The sequence below is a fragment of the Thunnus thynnus genome, chromosome 11, assembly GCF_963924715.1.
Source record: "Thunnus thynnus chromosome 11, fThuThy2.1, whole genome shotgun sequence".
Lineage (NCBI taxonomy): Eukaryota > Metazoa > Chordata > Actinopteri > Scombriformes > Scombridae > Thunnus > Thunnus thynnus.
This window is the reverse complement of record NC_089527.1, coordinates 16,332,757-16,351,942: the sequence shown is the minus strand read 5'-3', so window position 1 is coordinate 16,351,942 and position 19,186 is coordinate 16,332,757. Positions and strand designations below refer to the sequence as shown.

Sequence of the window (19,186 nt, the reverse complement as noted above, 5' to 3'; positions counted from 1 at the left end):
TGATCATATTTCTTTTACACTATTGACTGTGCAACCTGTTTTCCTGAAAGTAGAAATGACATGAATTACTTCAGGTATACCGTTAAAGATAAACAAAAACAAAGAAATATCACTGTTAAAAAATGCATTAGGAAAAACTTTATAAGTTAAAGTGTAGTGTGTAGTTAGAGGACATGTGGGCTCTCAGTTTTTATTTTCACAACAAATAAACAAAATATCACCAATTTGGTAATTATGAAATTATTAAGTGTGCTGTTTTGAGTCATGTCAATATGTTGTCATCTCTCTGTAAGTCATCTCCAATTCACACTTGTTACTTGAAAATAATGCAAACTAATAAATGAGGGGTGGATTGATGTGTTCAACACACATTATGATACAGCAGGGTGATATGACCATAAAACAATACCATGATAATTACCTAAGCCTTGGTAAATTAATAAATGATTAAAACATGTAAAAAAATATAACTTTTTAAGTATTACTGAGGTTCTGACAACTGCCAGTCTATACTCTAAGATCTGCTGAGATCATGTTTAAAATTGGCTTTTAAACTACTGTTTTAAAGCATTGGCGCTCATCATTGCACGCTGCTTTGTTTTGAATCAAGATGTGGAACGAAAGTGAGACGAGGTGTAAGTACAGACCAGCTGACCGCTTTTGTGTTGTAGTAATTTAGGGCACGGCTCTTTAAAATTGCAGAAGACTCGTAGTGAACACACTGACAGGAACAAAAAGAGGAAATTTGTGAGCACCGCTGTCAGTAGATGCTTGATTAATCACCCAGCTCCTGACTAAGAATGAGAGTTGTCATTAGCTTTGCAGAAGATGATGATGCCACAAACCCCAGATTCAGTCAAAAAGGGATGAAAGGAACCGCAATGATAAATAAATAAATAAATAAATAAATAAATAAAGTGTACATGTAATTAAAAATAAAAAAATAAATAAAATAGGGCTGCGCAGCTTAATTCTCTTTGATCTGGTCCTGCACATGCAAAAATCACACAGCTGAGGACAAATGCGCGGGGCTCCCTTTAGACTCAAGATAAAAAGAATGGGATGAATGGGCAGGTAAAATGGACTCTCTGATGTTGTGAGGGCTGGAGAAAAAAAAAAAAAAAAATCACTCCAGAATAAATTTCAAACCTGACAAGGAAAAAAAAAAAACAACAAAAAACAAAAAACTGGGCATGCATCTATATATTTGTCCTCGTATCCCTGCACGTCTCTCTCTCTCTCTCTCTCTCTCATGTGGCATTACGTCGCTGAGGCATTAGGGGACATATTAACCTAAATCCAAGAGTGTCCTCAGCGAGTGCCAAGGTCCCTCTGCATGTGTGGAGCGTCATGTTCATGTGCGCCTGCTCGGGCCAAGGGTGAATGTGAGAGCTTGGGCTGGCGCTGAGGTGACTTATTGTGGGGATTACTAAAAAAAAAGGCTATTATTCTCTCTCTCACACATACACACACTGTCTGTTTTTTTTCCCAGCGGCACCGACTGCTCCAATCTCCTGATTGCCGCTGTGTACCCTCTTGGGGGCCACGAGGCAGAGTGCGTACTCATTCTCTCCCACTGTACTTGGTGATTTTGGTCACTAGCGTATCAGGGGATCCATCTCTGAGGACGAGCTATCATCAAGGAGCTTTAATCAGCTTTGCAACGACTGTCCTCATAAGGGATGAAATCACCTGCTCCCACAATGCACTGCTGATGTAATCAGTCTGTACAGTGTGGAGCTTCTGTCCTTGGTAGCATATGCCGTTAGGAGATTTTCTGCGGTACATCCCAGCGAACTAGAATAGAGACTGCCCTCATTAGCGACGTCCCGCAGAGGCAGATAAAACAAAAATGAGAAATATTGTGTTAGTTAGCTCGTGAGGGAACGTCGTGATACTATCTGTGAATGTGAGGAACAAACACAAGGTCATCTCCCAGTTACCTGATATCTTTCACTCCGTATCCTCACTAACAGGTGTTTTTCACTGATTACAATAAGCGTACAATGTGAGAAAGGGTGAGAAATGGCATGAAAGAAACCTGAAGATACATACATGGCGTGATAAACAGCAGTCAGCATCTGCACCATGAACTCGGGGTCCAGCAGCACGCGGTTGCACGGCTCCCTCCAAAGCTTCTGCTGCTGCCGGGGGAAGCCACATACACACAACCTGAGGAGGAGAACACACACACACACACACACATTAGTAAATTCCCTCCAACTGCTGCAGCACAGATTAGATGAGCCCGGAGGGGAAGGGCAACTAAAAAGGAACATCAGTCACTTCCTGAGTAAACTAAACAAACATCAAACAGCGAGGAAGGACAGCAACATTTTAACTACTTTACGCTCGTAGAGATCAGGCAAGGTTAGACGACAGGGGGATCGGGATCTACACGGTGAGGCTAAACTCAAAGAGTGAGCATTGTTTTCGCGCTCTGCAATCTTCACAGTCACAGTTTGCCGTCTGTCTAGACTGAGCCTGGCTTCAGGCGTTGTCTGTCTGCTTGCTCACAGTAGGGAAGTCTTCATATCCTGAATGGTCTGCACGCTGCGGTGGAACAATCACCGGGGCGGCGGCTGCGGCACAGACCTTCATATTGTGAATTCCACATTGATCCTTTCTCCTAACTCCAGGGCATCTCTGTATCTCCAAGACAGACAGACTCAGATGGGTATCCAACAGCGATGCTTTCAACTGGATGATCACAGACCACCAGAGCTCTAATGAAACCATACTTGTCAAATCCTGCTGCAAAATGGACTTCTATTATTGAGGTCAGTGCATGGCTACAGGGCAGAGGTGATTTAATCCTAGGTAGAATAGGGGAGGGTGGTCGCTAAATTGGCACAGAAAGGACAAAACTGTGGGTGAAAGAAAAATTGTTTTTCTCACCGTGAGCTCATTCTGCAGACTGACTGATAGGAGGAAAGGGGCATGTAGACCACAGCAGAGTTGTAGCAGAGCATGAGGAAACACAGCACTTCGAACCTGCAACGACAATGACCACAAACAGTCAGAAACAAGCACAATAATATAGACTCCTTAATAAAGTCCAAGTATTCATGTTATGCAGTATGTCAAAACACCAACAATGTTGTGTATGCAAGAACATTTTTGCACATTTTTTTCTATTTCAACTAAACCTCAACTTGTTCATAAGTTACACATTCTAACCAATTATTTCTTTGTGACACCTTTACTGAAGATAATTACGTAGAGTTGCTCAAGCAATTTTATTAACTTTATGAACTGTTAAACGGTCTGCCTAGTAATCTGCTTGCCTAAGCAGCTTTGTTTATTGTAATTACTGCACTGTATGTAGCACAGCTTCATATACTGCAGTTATCACCCTTACATCATGTACTTATACTTGGTGCTAGGGGTGCACAACTTATCGTCAGTTTATTGGTACAATATCTGGCAATAATTCTCTTACAAATTGCAATTGGGGCCGCCCCGGTGGCCTAGGGGTGACTAATTACAACATTCCCAGCTAGAGTCCCATCAGGGACCTCTGCTGCTCGTCAGTCCCCTCATGTCCCATCTCTCTACAGTTTTCTGCAGTGTTCACCAAATTAAATTTCAGACTTTTATAGGCCTTTTAAACATGACATATAATGAAATTTAATACCTTTTTCAAGGTCTTAGCGGTCAAGGAATGATGGAAAACTAGTATCGACAATAAGGCCTACAGCTACATGAATTTATTGACATTCATGTTTTCAACTGTATAATAACAATTCCTGGTAACATAATCACTTAACGTGACCTGAACCCAGATAACTAGCAGAATATTGATGGCTGGATTCGATTGCAAAGTAATGAACTGATTTAGGTTTCTGCTAAATTTAGCAGTTGTCCGTTATGAGTGGATGAGCTTCCTAGCTACTGTAGCAAGCAGTAGTGACAGGGTTTAATACAGGTCTGACTGAAACAGCTTTCTGCAGCACAATTCACTGAGGAAACAATCCCAATGTTAGTTTATAGATGGAGAATGTCTCCCAACAGCCCACAGTCACATACAAACTAACTACTGTTACTTTCTATGACAGGCCATAAAAAAATATTCAAGACCTGTAAATGAAATTTAAGACTTTTGAATATCTTTTAGGCCTTTTTTGCGGGAAATGAATTCAATGTTTTTTTAAGACTTTTAAAAACCTGCAGATACTCTGAAATACTCTCTGATAAAAGGCATTAAACACCCCCAAAAATATATCTAAAAACAAAAAATAAAGGAAAAACAATTCTAATCAGTAGTGGAATTTATATAAAGAATATGTCTGATATATTAAACCTACTAAATGTGGATGATTCAGTTATTAACTAGGTGCAAAATTGTGCATTTGTTTGTTTTTTTAATACATGTAGGTACCATTTCTGTTTAAATGTGACAATTACTAGCTCACATGTCATTTGCACTTAACTTTAAAAGACAGCAGATCACACAGAGCTGCTGTAGATATACAGTACAAACAGAGATATATGTAGGTAGATAAACAGCAAGAACAAAGATGTTATTCAAAACAAATATTCCATTTAAATTGAGGTTCTTTGTGAGTGCAGCTCTCTGGGGCTTTGGGCTTTCTTCTCATAAACATTATCTGAACCACAACAAATGGATTTCCAGATAAGTTAGAAGGCCTGGCCCACCTGAAATCCACTGAGTATATTTATGATGCTCCCATGTTCCTCATAGCCAAGGGCCACACTGCTCTGTAAAACACACAATCTGTTCTACCTATACATTATCAGCTCTGATAGTTCTGATGTTTGACCGTCTCTGCGCATGTGTCACTGAAAATAAATACATGTACAGAGTGCAACTCATTTCAGTGCTTTAGAGAGCCATTTTCTGGCAGGATTCCAGCTCGCTTCATTACTATACTGAGATTATCATTCATCCACAGCGGCAGAGAATATATGAGAGCCAAAAAAGCTTTCAGGCTTGCTGAGTCTGGGCAGAGAAAGATGAATGAGGGTTGAGGGTTATGGTCTGATCGTCTTAAAAGGTCTTTGTCATCTTACAGGGAAGGGTGAGATGCGAGGGGGAAAGAAACTTTTTTTGTCGTGAAAGGATAAATAAGAGGGAATGATGACATCCATAGAGCAGAAACTGGATTCAGCCTGGTGATGCCAGACATGTTTGCTGAAGCAGAACAGGCTACAGAGCTTCTCTGTAACCAAAAAAGCAACAAAGGTTTCTCCTCCCGGCCGCTCATCTAGTACATTAGACGGCACGATGTTTTGTAACCGCTGCAATTTAATCTCTTTTGTCTGTGCTGCGTCTCTCACATGAGCCGCACCTGTTCTGAGCGGTGAAGGTCTCTCTCTGAGGATGGAGGCCGCTGTACACCACTCTGATCAGGTCGTGTTGACACAGAGCCCCCTCTGTCAATGCCATGGACCCCAGGCTAGAAGGCTAAACAAACACATACACAGCAGAAAAAGCACAGTTAATCCAACTCTTTCCCACCATGTTGACTTTTAGTGATGCAGCTGCTTCTGCTTCTAATAAGCTAGTAAAATAAATCATCAATTTAATTATACTGTAGAGTAAAAACAAATGTTGACCGAAGTGCTTTACAGAGGGCACAATCCAATAAAAACAGACATAATTATGAGGATCGATAAGTTAATTAACAAAATCATAGACAACAATACAAAAAGTTAAAATCTTAAAAACAGCATTGCACAGAGAAAAGATAAATGAGTTGCGACTGTAGCAGGCAAGATGAACTGCAAACGAGCTGCTAGGCCCTTCAAGTTGTCGATTGGCAGAGTGGTGCCTCTGCTGTACTCAGATGATTAGTGTTCAGATTTTATTATAGCAGAATGATTTGACTGCTGGATCTCTGCCAAACTCATATTTGACTAGACTACAGACAAAAAAACAACTTCTTTCTGTTGGCCTTCTACATCTGTTTCTAAAATTTGGGGAAAAAAATCACTGCACAAATGAAACGTCTTCTGCTGATCGAATCTGTTGCTATGTTCCATTTATCTTAGAAATCTTCTAACTTTCAACTACGTAACTTGTGTTTCTGTCTGTTTCTTTCTGCAAACCTATAATGACAGGTTTTAAAGCGGCAAAATACACTTTTACAAACTGAAACTTGAACCTTTGAGTAAAAAAAGCAGAGTCTAAACATCAAACAACATATACATGGCTTTTGTTTCGGCCGTTATCTGCTAACTAAGTCAATCTGGTGTTATCTCACCACGTATACTGGTACAACTCTAGACTAATGTGGTTCATCAGCACCTTAAGTTTATTTCTTTTGCTTTTTATTTTGTGCTTCTGTAGATTTTTTGAATGATTTGTGATTGTATTAGCAGTATTGGCAACAGGCACGTGCAGAGTACTGTATGTATACAAATTTGGTTATTAACAATAATATTAATAGTAATAATAATGAAGGAAATGTTTTCTTTCTTGCATGAGTACAATAGAAAGAAGAAGAAGCACAGGTGGAATCTTAATATATGTGCAAGTGAGATTATATCAACAAGGCCACTTCACTCTGATGGTGTGCAGAGCAAAAGTCACCCCTAAATTGAATTGATAGTCCGTCCCAAATAGTCTGAGTAATGACTCAGAGCAGAGAAGAGGAAGGGGAGGATGGATTAATTCAAAAAGAGAGACTGGAGAGTATGCTAATGCTGGAAGCCTGGGGATAATGCCACGTGATGTGCTGAGCTGTACTACAGCCGAGGTAGCTTGTTGTGATTCATGCACACCCCCTCCCCTCCTCTCCGTTCTCTCCTCCATGCTTTCTTCATTCTCTCAGCATGGAGGGAAGAGCCTCTCAAGCTTGTAATTACAGCGATAAATCGCCTTCAGCACACGCCACACACTGTAGTCTCATCAACACTCACCGACACACACACACACACACACACCCTTGGAAACACAGAGAGCTGTCATACTGTATGAAAATACACTTTACTCTCTTAGCCTTGGGTAGAAAAAGAAAATTAGGTAAATGGTCCTAGGTCAGCATGTCCGGTTAAACATCTTGCTAATGAATTCCAGCTCAACACAATAGTCGATACTATGCCGTGTTTTAGCAGTCAGGTATGATGGTGGGGGATTGAACAAACCCAGCACGACAGAGACTAAAAACTAAACTGCCTTTAAAATAATTAAAGAGGAAAAAGAGTAAGACAGAAAAGAGAAAAAGGATTTATCCTTGATAAGTTTTTCCTACATTGGCCTTGGAATTAGAGAAATGGTATAGACGGATACGCCCTGAAGGTGAGGTTAATGACTCTCAGGAGGTACAAGCCAAATGGCCACTTCAATAAGCCTCTCTACCGATCCAATAAACAGAGGGAAGGAGGCACAGACAGAGAGAGTGAAACAGGAAGTGAAAGAAAAGAGTAGAATATCGTGAAAGACAGGTGTGGTGAAAAATATAAACATCATGGGCACACAGAACAGAGAGGAGCCCCACCTCATGATATATCGATGGTTTGGACAGAGACGGGATTGTGAAGGAGAGGAGCTTGCTGTTGCCGTCTTTGTCCACGATCTCCTGCAAAACCAAACAAAAAGGGAGAAAGACACAGAAAAGCCATGTCACTGAGGGAATGCAGCATTGTTTGGTTTTTTTTTTGTTTTTTTTTAGCAGTTTGAAGCAGGATGCTCATTCATATTGAGAGCTAATAAATGTCTGATATTGACTTTGACAGATTAAACATCACTGCCGGTAAATAAATGAAATACAGAACAAAGATTAATAGTCCCGTAAAATGATGCTATTTCTAAAAGACATGCCTGATTATCTCCATCAGACACAATCACAGTCGATATGATAATCAAGTGCGTTCACAGAGACGCAGCGCTGAGCAGTTTTTCACACCGCAGTAAGCGTTCGTGATTCCTACTTTGCGCTGTAAACCAATTACACACAGCTGAGGAGGATTCAAGGACTGTGAAAGTGTTATCAAAGCAATTGTTTCTACTGCATGTGAGCGCAGCGGGCGATGCAGGCTGACATGGAAATATATGTGCATGCTCAGTTTTATCTGTATATTTTATGGCACATGTGGAAGGTGGGGAGAGCTTTTGTTACATCATAAAATATAGATAACTGCATTTTAAATGCAACTGTTTTTTTTTTTCCCCCAGGAGGGCTGATCATACTGGTGAGATGAACGTCCACTGGAATTACAGTTTCTAGATGTTTGGAGCCTTTGCAAGTAAATGAATATGAAGAAAAGAAGAAAACATTAGTTTATCCATCAATCCAAGCATTTATAAGCATTTATCCAAGCATCTGTGATCTAGGTTTTGGAATGTGGCACCAAACGGGCTTTACCCCGACATTCAGTGTACTGTTGGATCTCTCTTGTCCTGCCTTTCACTGGATAGCAGTATATCTCTGGATATCTGATGGGACTGCTGAGAGCAAAGCTGTTTATCAGAGCTCAGACGTCAAGCACCGCAAGAAAGAGAGGTCTTAGTGTATGTATAGTGTGTGTGTGCGCGCGCGTGTGTGTGAGTGTATGTATGTAGAACGGTACAGACACAGAGGAATAAATTATGCATGAATATACCTTGACATAGAGCTCTTTCTATTGATATCTCTAGCTCTTAGCCCATTTCCCCGAGGGTGTTTCCTGGTGATGCAATCTACCCTGGATCTATCCATTGACTGGGGATTTTGCCTGTGGATCGTCTTTCATGTCAACGGACCTAACTAATGCTCCACCTGTACTAGGTTATAAAAGATAACCAATAATTTGCATATCTACATTTGGGTCTTTCCCACATTAACAGTTTGAAACATTCATAGTTAGTTTCACGGTTGTAAAAAATACATTTCATCTGAGCTGTTTCTAGGAGGGCTGCTGCCTTCCCTCTAAACATATATTTTTCTATATTACTCCATATCAACGCACCTAATTAATAAAGTGAAATGAGTTTTGAGTTGAGAGTTGGGGACAACAAGGCCTTCTGCGTTCAATAAAACACTTCAACCATACTTGTTAGACAATTGTCAGAAGTTGTGTTTGAAGAATTCAGCTCAACTGCAGATAACTGGACACTGTGGTATCCCTCCTGGGCAAAGATGGCCATAATGAGAGTAATAACAATATTGTGATCCTCTGGGTCAGTATCCCTCAAGGTATAGGATTCTTAAAAGCGACTGAGATACCCACTGTGACCCCTACGTGCACCAAAAATCCATGTGAAGGACGATTATCCATTAGGAACAGAGGGGAGGACACTCTACATCACATCAACATGGACACTTTAAAATGGGGACACAAAATAGCACAAAAAAGTATGCATCATAGCAATGTTTAGAAGTTACAATGCCAAAGCTGCATAAGGGTCACGCCTTCGCCTCCTCTCTCCACCACCACCACCACCACGCCTTGGAGGGTCGACACCCACCAGGTTATAGATGCCCAGGAGGAGGGCCTCGATGCAGCCATTGCTCTGGCGATCCCTGCTGGCCGTGATACGCAGATATACCCACACCAGCTCAGGCAGGAACTGCAGGGTGAAGCGTCGCAGGCGGTCTTCAGAGCTCCGATACAGCTCAAACAGCTGGTGGCACACAGGCTCCAACAGCTGGATTGGAGGGAGGAACATAAGGACATGCAAATCAGTACAAGTCTGAGACGCAACAAGTATATAGAGTACAGCTGAGGGATCAGTCTAATAAGGTTGGAATCTAAATTGGATATGGAATTGGAAATGAATGCACAATTCGTTGTGTTTGAGGGATCAAATTGATTTATATTAACTCTCTGCTTGTTGACTGATATCTGACGCTATTACTCTCACCTTTAATAGACTGGTAACAGTCTAGCAACTACTGAGCATCTTGCAAAATTTTCACCCAGCAGTGAGTCTTTAAATTACTAGTACATTTTTAAACAAGAAAAGAAAAAAGATCTGGTAATGATGAAAACTTGAAATTTCTGAGGTCCTCTTGCGAAGTGGAGTGATCTGCCTTATTTCAAATCCATCAAATTAACATGAACATATGTCTGTGGTGAAAGATTTTTTTTTTAAGTACAGGATGAGGAGAAGATGTGATAACCACTTGATAAAGTCCTGTTTTCAGTAATACATTGAGACAGAATATTAGCTTCTCTGCTCTTATTTCAAAAGGTGAATGAATGTCATCCCGACCATAACCCAGTGGGACGGACAGATGGAGGGAAAGTTTTGCTGCCGGTCAATAGTGGGAGGTGTGTAGGAGCAGAGGGGATAAATCACTACAATGAAAGTCTGGTCAGATGAAGTCTCAGGGGAGCCAGCTGAGCCGATGTGTTTATACTGTCCAGGGGTCAGTGAACTGAATGCCCAAACAGCACTTGTTGTGTGTGTGTGTGTGTGTGTGTGTGTGTGTGTGTGTGTGTGCTGTACTGTGGCTGACCCTGAAATAAGCCGCAACTCATTAATGAACTTGGCAAGGCAGCAAAAAAACACCCAAACACGCAACAGTCAAGCGCACTTTGAAACCTCTCTCTCTCTCTCTCTCACACACACACACACACACACACACACACACACTCTCTCTCTCGGACCACTAGGGACTGTGCAGCCAGATTGACAACACTAATGGAATTTAGATCCCTGGTTGCTTGACACCCAAATTTGACCATGAAAGAGCAAGTGGAAAGGGGGGGGGAAAGGGAACTGGAGGCACCAACTGTGTCATTAGAGTGAAATTAAAGTCCCGTATCATTGAGTGCCTCAGGCCTTTGCTCAAAGATTGTGTCATTAGGTCCTTTAAAAGAGAAAATACTAAGCTTTTGCCATACTAGTATAGGAAACACATGAGGTGCTGGTGTGGCAGTACACGTTGTGACTAAGGCTTTGTTTGGAAACGCATACTAACGTACTATTAATACTTAGTATGATGTCAAATTTGGATTTTGTGTACATGAGAAATGAATGAATGCAAGAATTTCTGTGTATGCGGCATGAGCTTACTGGACATAAGTCAGGCTAAAAGCTGTTAATATGTCACTTTATTAAATTTTAATATTCTTTCAGGCGAGAAAGTAATCACTTATATTCCCAATATGAGGTCATTTTATCTAAATAATGCCTGTTTGGAAATTTGCTCCGACATTTTCGAAGATGTGAGGAGCTGCTGGCCATCAGTCATGTGATGCAGTCATATGAGATTCAGTCACAAGACTGTCTTGCTTGAGTATACTTCAGTGTGAACAGACTTCTGGTAATGGCATACTTAATCATTCATTTAGCAGGGTTATTTAGTAATAGAGTCGTAAGCGGTACGTTAATATGCAAATTATGAATGTCTGCATCTTTGACTTTGCATGTACCTTTCCCAGTGTGGGCAGCAGATGTTCTAGTCTGTCAGACTGGCGTGTGTGTTATGTGTGTATAGGGAACACTATGCGTTATCTCACAGGTGATGTAGCTGGCACTGCCACTGTGCCCGTCCATCACACCCTTCCAGAGCACAGCGGGCTTGTTTTATTGTGTGCACATGTACCCCGCAGACTAGGTTGTATGTCACTTCTCTGCTCACTGCCAACTGAGAGACTACATCATGTAGTCACAAGCAACACATTACCTTGAGCTAAAAACAGCCCTACTTGGGAGACTGTGTGTGTGTGTGTGTGTGTGTGTGTGTGTATCTGTGTGTGCCCTCTGTGTTTCACCTCATTGTTGGGATCCTGAATGACTCTGTAGAGTGCCGGCACCAGGGACTTCTTCAGATGAAGGCTGCCTGCGTAGCTGGGGATGTGGGTTTCTGGTAAGGACTGGAGGAAAGAGAAAGAAAAGTTTGCTACAATTGCTGCATGTTGTCACAAGGCTAGAGGTATGACATAAAAGGACTGTGTGTCATTTTCCATTCAATCCCTCCAAATAGTCATTGTTTTTGTACATATATTTAAAAAAAAACCTTCAGAAGTACAAGTAGCTACTGATGTTTACTGGTTTATTTTTTTTATTTTATTTTAATCACGAGGCTCTCCAATGTCCAGCTAGTTTAATCCAAACGGTTGACAAGGAACGATGTTGCTTATCTACAGTAAGTGTGAGGCCAGCGGCAGAGGTTGATGACAGTAAAATGTTTGAATTCATAAGTTTGTGGACTGTTTTTGTTAGTCTGCTAAACATGCTAGCTGCCCCATTTAATGTTTAAAACCAAACCCACAATATTTTCTGCCTCGTTCTGCTTTTTGCCACACCACACCAGTAAATTTTGGTCTGACTGACAATTTAAAGCCCCTACACACCAATAGTTTACCCAGTCAGGTGTTGTCACTTATGTTGCCTGATTAGATCTTTTCTGAGGACTGTGTGGGTGTGTACAAACTTGGTTTCAGTGACATCCTCTCCCATTCTGCTGCTTTTGTTGACTGGTAGTATTGTAACATGTCATTTGGAGACATGACACTAAAATAGCTTCCACCTGACGAGACGTCTACTCAGTCTGGGTAATTGAAAACATCTGTGTGGGTGTGCAGGTGTCTTTCAGTGTTTACATTTATGTTCAACAACGATTCAGACATAAATCCATTGAAAACGAGGAAGATACAACTTCTCAAGCAGCAGCCACTGAAATAGACCTTCATGCAATGACGTAGAGTAGATGTCGCCTCTTGACTGAGTGGTGCGAGTCTATTAAAAACCTACATGTATAACACACATCTTAGTGGCACAAGTTCACACCCATAGGTCTTTTTGACAGCAGATATTTTGACTTGTCATTGCAGGAAAAGCACAGGTTTTATGATTAACAATGGCTCTATTCTAATTAAGTTTCCCAGTAAGTCATGACAGTGTGACAGTGAGGTAGCATGAACAACATCTGGACCCTGAAACAGAAGCAGCTAAATGTTATTATTTACTGCACTGCTGACACATTAACTTGTCCTCAGTGAAAAGACTTAGGTGGTGTCAAAAACATTATGGGAAATGTAGAGAAATCACTAACAGGGTAATTTAATCAGCCAGGTTAAGTAGAAATGGGTATAATCATGAAAAGGAATCATAAAATAACTCTTTGAAGGCACTGAACATTACAGAGTGATGACAGGCTCAGAATAACATGGGGTGAAATTCTTCAAATGGTCAAGATTGTGTGTTTGTCTGCAAATGACAGAAGGCAGAGATACCCTCTTAGCACGACGTCTGTATGGTCATTTTGATGACAGAACACAATGTGCCTGGTTTGTACCGCTCACACTATGAGTCATACCAATCTATTTCTCTCACTGTTCATCTTTCTTCCTCCTTTCTGTCTTTTACAATTTATGCTTTCTTCTGCCACTGAAAAGCAAAAGAGAAGGAATTAGTGGGTACCCACTAATTCAGCTTTCATTAGTTTAACCTGTATGTTGTTGCATTACCTTAAAGGATGTGGCTGTCAGTTTTCTATATTTTTCTTATTGTAACTTAACCAAAGAAATGATCTTAACTCCCAGCTCTGTTGGTAATCACAGCCCAGTTCCGTTCAACAGGGAGAGTTGAGCAAATAATAAAATACAAGTACTTAGGTATTCACGTTGATTCTCAGTTACAATGGGTTCATCAAGTGGAGTATGTTTGTTCACCAATCAATCAGCATTTTCTGCCAAGGCTCAGGGTCCATGGAGTGGATAAAAGCATTATGTTATTGTTCTACAGGGCAGCCACTGAAAACATTATTAGTTATGGCATCACAACCTGGTTTGGTAATCTGTCTGTTCAAATCACAACTTCAAAGCCTGATCAGATCAGTGAAACGATATGGCTTTTATTGGGGGAATGTGCAATATCTTGGTGTGTATGTTCTGGTGTATATGGATCTGTGTGTGATACTGCGTGTTACCTGTGATGTGATTGTATACGGATATATTGTGTGTATATGGAGAGGCTGTGTGCTGCTACGTCACTTGTGTTCTCTCGAATGCCCAAGACGAATTTCTCCTAAAGGAAGACAATAAAGGCTAATCTTATCTCATGTGCAGGGCCAAACCGACAATGAACTCATCCTACATACATAAACAATATTGTGTGTGTATCAAAAGTCTGATATATCTTACTCCTCTGTGCCTCAGACCTCTGTTGTTGTCCAAAAGCTATTAAAAGCACATCAGTAAGCCACACTGTTGCACTGGGTTCACTGTGGGTTTGGCTCTGCATATGAAATTTGTTGACAGTAAGAAAAATATAGAAAATCAACAGCCTTATCCTTTAAGTGACACGTAGCACATCTAACAGGAAGTCTAGCTGAAGCCAACATGTAGCTTTCAGGGAGCATCAAACAAACCTCAAGTTCCTGGAACTAGAAGTAATCTTAAACATGTGAGAGAATTAGAAGAAAAACTACTGTGCTACTGTACTGAGAAAAAAGTACTCTCAAACTACAGTCGAATTCATATTGAAAGGAAAGAAACCATTTATAGTTGTCATTTCACTACGTTTGAATATCAGTTATTTGGCTCTATGTTGGCTCTACATTACTTTTTTCGGTTGGTTTCATTAACTTTTAGCAGTTGAGAGACAGTTATATGGCAAACATAAGGGAACAGTTCTGTTTAATTCTACTGACGCTCTCTGAGCAAGAGTTTTTGAAGATGTAGTTCAGTGTGAAGACACTAGATTTGTGTGATCCGAGTGCCTGCCGTTGCATGTAAAACCTTTATGTACATTACATGCATGCAAGCAAAAACAAGTTCCAGCAAAAGATGATGATGGACAGTTTGATACTATAAATGTGAGACATGTTTCAGAGGTTAAATCACCGCAGTGTCACCTGTGAATCCAGTGAGATGAAGATTAAAAAAAGGGACAGTGTAGGTGTTAACCTTGAACTGGACAAAGTACAAACAGCTTACACTGACTAAAGTAGAGCTGATTCGGACAATGTAGAGTTAATCCCAAGTGTTAACTGTTCTAAAATGATCTTTGCTTGCATCCGCTAAATTTAATAACTTCAAAAGGACTAAAATGTTGGAAGATATGACATGAACACACCTGCATGCTCAACACTCTTTCATCACAGTTCTTACACCCACAGTGTGTGGTTTCTCAGGACAAAAGGCCTCCCAGAGATAACCTCCGGGAGAACATTCTGTAAACATGAGTCACGATTTGAGAGCAGAGGACGTCACCTTGAATTCTGAGAGCCATTCTTCGACAACACCGCGCTCTGAACCCAGCATCTTCCTCAGAGACCCCCCCCTCAGCTGCCTGGTGGACAGAGAGAGAGAGAGAGATGTAAGACATGGAGGGGACATGAGTGGGGGGATAAGAATTAGAAAGGAGAAAGTAGGAGAGAGCAGTCTGTGTTTATTCACCCATCTGTGCTTGCAATGACATGATCAAGGACGATAACATTCTTTTTCCATGTGTTGGCCCTTTTATGTCAAAGTATATGTACTTCACATTATTTCTAGCCATTTTCCAAAAGAGTTTGTTTTCATTTTTCAGAATGCATTTTCCCTGCTAAACAGGCATCTTCAGTTCACTCTAGTGTGAAAATCTACCTGCATATACTTAAAATTGAACAGTTAGTTTAAAATTATGGTGGCTCAGGACGTAGAAGAGGTCATCCACTAAATTGGAAGATTGGCAGTTTAATCCCTGGCTTCTACTTCACATGTCGAAGGGTCCTTGGGTAAGATACTGAACCCCAAATTCCTGAGTGTGTGTAAGAAAGTGCTTCCGATTAGATCCTGATGAGCAGGTTGGCACATGGCAGCCTTTGGCATCAGCATATGAATGTGTGTGTGTGAATGGGTGAATGTTGACACATATTGTAAAGTGCTTTGAGTGGTTGGAAGAATAGAAAGGCACTCTATCAATGCAGTCCCTTTGCCATTGTTAACTCAAGTCCGTGCAGAGTTTGATTTGAAAATAAAAGGGTGAAAGGTCTTTCAGGGTGGTGAGTCCATGTGCTGGTGTTGAAAGTTACATATCCCTGTTTTATAGAGAGATATTGTGTTAATGTTTAACATTTCATAACTTGAGGTGAACGCCTTGGAAGATAAAAGTTGAGCATCCAGTATTTGAGACTGCTGAAACTGCCCTCCACAACATATTGTTGATGTCACTTATTGTTTGACCTTTATGGTGCAGGATCATGTATGGTATGTGCAGAGATTCTGAAATTTTCAATGACAGAGAAGGAGTGGATGTAATGCTAATAATTTCTAACTAGGTAATGAAACTTTTTTGAGGAAAAAACTTTTCAACTAACTAACTATTCAACCCAAAGTATTTTGATATGTCTTGCAACATAAATGCAATACTGTTTGGCAACCGACTCCCAAATCTCAGACATCACAGCTGCCCACGAACACACCGCTGCAGGGGATTTTTCAAATTGATCTGTACTTATAACTGCATTGTAGTGATAAATAATTTTGACAACAAATAAAAGCAAATAAATGTTGACTGTGATAGATTATCTATTTCTAGTTTCTGCAATTCCTGCCTGGAGAGCAGTAAGTAAAAATCTAAACTATAGTATGTCATGATATTAAACCAAAACACCAGTACGGTCCTTTAATGCCTCTTGAGTGTGGCCACACTGTTACATAAGCAGCCACCTCATTGACCTCACCTGTCACCTTGGATAAGTGAAGACATAAATACGAACCACCACAACGGAAATCCGTGTGGGCTTTCCCTTGACAATTCAAATCTTAAGTGGCCAACCTTACATCTTTTTTGTTCCTCGACACCAGTTTCTTCCTTATGAAATCTTGTGATAACTAAGCCTGGAAAAAACCCAATATATACCCCAGCTGAAATAAAACATGAACTGAAAATTGAGTGTTCTAATATCTTTATTCTTTACAGTGACAGAAAGCTAAAGATCTGATTTCCCTAAATGTACATACACATTTCTCATATTCATGATACATCAAAAGAGATGAGATAAAAAGACGCTTGGTATAGTTTCTTTAGACATATTCTGATCTTGGGCAGCAGAACACTGATATCTGTGGTCTGCTTTTCTCTTTTCAGCAGCTAAAATTAACCACAGCAAACTGCCTAAAATAACAAATTCTCCTTCAGACTTCAACACATAGAAAATTTACTGACTCCAGGTGATGCTGCACAGGAGCCAGTGTTTCAAGTTGCAATATGAGATAAACAATGTATTTTGTATGTAAGTGTAGAGCTACATTACCATAAATGCCAAAAATCTGGCACAATGTTGACAACAACCATCACTTAAGACTGTCATGATTGAGCTATCTGTTTACTTTAAGGCAAGTCAAGCGCAGAGAATATATGCATAACAACGAGAACCAGCTCTCTGCAATGAAACTGAAACAGAGATAATTTTTAAATGCGAGCCACAGTGAACTCTGTTAACATTAACTTTGACAGAATGGCAAAGTCCCCAAGATATTAAAGGAAGTAAACAATCTTAATGGCAAAGCAATCAAACCAGAGCTAGAATTAACCACCTGGAAGCTGCTCTTTAAGACTGTAACAGTAACTATTACACACGACCGGAAAAATATTACAGATACAAGTCCTGACCCTGAACAGAATCCCTGTGTCTAAACTCAATAACAACACATTGTGCTAAATTAGTCAATGTCCAACTGGAGCCTTTCACCAGAAGCCAACAATTAACATACCATGCGGTGCATCCTCAACATGCTCCATGTCTCATCTAATTAATTGATTTAGATTAATTTGATTTAGAGAATTATCGTAGTTTGCGTCATTGTCAATGACCTTGACGTTCCTAAGGCATGGCGCCATTGTAAAACATCTTTACAAGTGTGTTTTTCAGACATGAGTTTAATTTTTTTACTTCAGTCATCTGTTCCAATAGAACCGGAGCCTTATGAGCCCCTCCGGCTCATAAGCCTGTTGTGGTTTTGACTTGATGGGATTAGGGATTAGGACTAACTCGATATATTCTCATTTCAAAGTGTGAAGATCCCACTTAACATTTCATGCAACCGCTGCTATTGGCTGAAAGTAAGGTGCTCATCTGCAGCAACACACTGATTCTGTTACCTGAATGCTTTCACATCACAGTTCCCTCTGTAAATTAAGGGACTATAAAATAAATACATACATGCCATAACAGTATGCCATGACAGTTAATGATGTAACACATACTGTATTGTCATACAAGATTATATTTTTGATCGAAGGCAATGTTATGGTATTGGTACTGGTATTTTGTTTACTGCAAGGATGCCGCAGTCTAGACAAATGGCAGACAGAGACTCTTAACCCTGCGAGACATTTCATCACCGCTTATGTCTTCACACTGTAATTGTAAGTAGTGATCACGTTTATGTCACAAGTCTGACCAAATCACTCCTCGCCCTGCCTCGTGTTTGGCAGAAAAATGTGCTCCCACAGCAGGTGACATGTGACAGTTGAGTGTTGTAAATAAACTCGTTGCAGCTGTATCTGGGTCAGTGTTTTTGGTTAACTTTCTGACACAAGCACTATAACTATAAACCCAAACTGCAGAGATTATGTACACAGTTATTCAGAGAATGAAGGAGAGACACATAAAACTGTTTAGATTCAAGACTATAAAGATGTGTATGCACAAATTTGTGAATATGCAGACTTCACACACTGTTCTTCTTTGTGAGCTCCGAACACTGCAAAACTGTTTGCATGTGCACAGTCCTGAAGCTCACTCCCACAGTAAACCATAATGTTGACACACCCATGTTTAATCTTATTTGGTACACCCAAATCATGACAAGCCAGAAAATTTGCACGAACTCTGAAGGCATTTCTGTTTCGTTCTTTAAGTGTCTTGCAGTTTATAAAAAAAAATTGCAAAATTCAAACCTATTTGCTTACAAAAAATGTCTGGTAGTTAATTATGCAAATCACTCACAAGTAACATCATGAAAACTGTATTCAAGGCCTGAAAAGAGATCAGTTTTACATGTTGTACTGAAAAGATTAAAGCTCCAAATAAAATGTAGTAAAATGTAATTCAGTTATCTGATATTATCCTTTTCTATTATCCTACTAATGTAACACTCCAAATGGAAAAAACAAAAAAACAGCTGTTTTTGAGAATGTTGCACATCAGTCAAGTAAACAAGGCTGGAGTTTTACTTTATTAAAGTTTACTGGCAGCTTCTTGGCCTCTCATTTTCATCTTTGTCCTTTCCTCTAAAATCAAATTAAGATTGAACATAAATGCAACACATCCCCTTCATCCAGAAGAAAGATTTAAAC

The 19,186-nt window shown here is 40.2% G+C and overlaps 1 protein-coding gene across 5 annotated transcripts in view; it reads right to left on the bottom strand.

Moving 5' to 3' along the window:
• Positions 1 to 19,186, bottom strand: part of LOC137192573 (hyccin 2-like) — a 45,530-nt gene that overhangs the window by 9,290 nt on the left and 17,054 nt on the right. For all 5 annotated transcript variants that reach the window (XM_067603367.1, XM_067603372.1, XM_067603369.1 and 2 more), the window contains exons 3-9: positions 15,112 to 15,190; positions 11,668 to 11,769; positions 9,413 to 9,592; positions 7,464 to 7,544; positions 5,313 to 5,428; positions 2,899 to 2,994; positions 2,056 to 2,172 (exon numbers count right to left, since the gene is read on the bottom strand). In XM_067603367.1, the coding sequence (XP_067459468.1) occupies positions 2,056 to 2,172; positions 2,899 to 2,994; positions 5,313 to 5,428; positions 7,464 to 7,544; positions 9,413 to 9,592; positions 11,668 to 11,769; positions 15,112 to 15,162 (743 nt within the window). In that variant the 5' untranslated portion in view covers positions 15,163 to 15,190. The remainder of the gene's footprint in view (positions 1 to 2,055; positions 2,173 to 2,898; positions 2,995 to 5,312; positions 5,429 to 7,463; positions 7,545 to 9,412; positions 9,593 to 11,667; positions 11,770 to 15,111; positions 15,191 to 19,186) is intronic.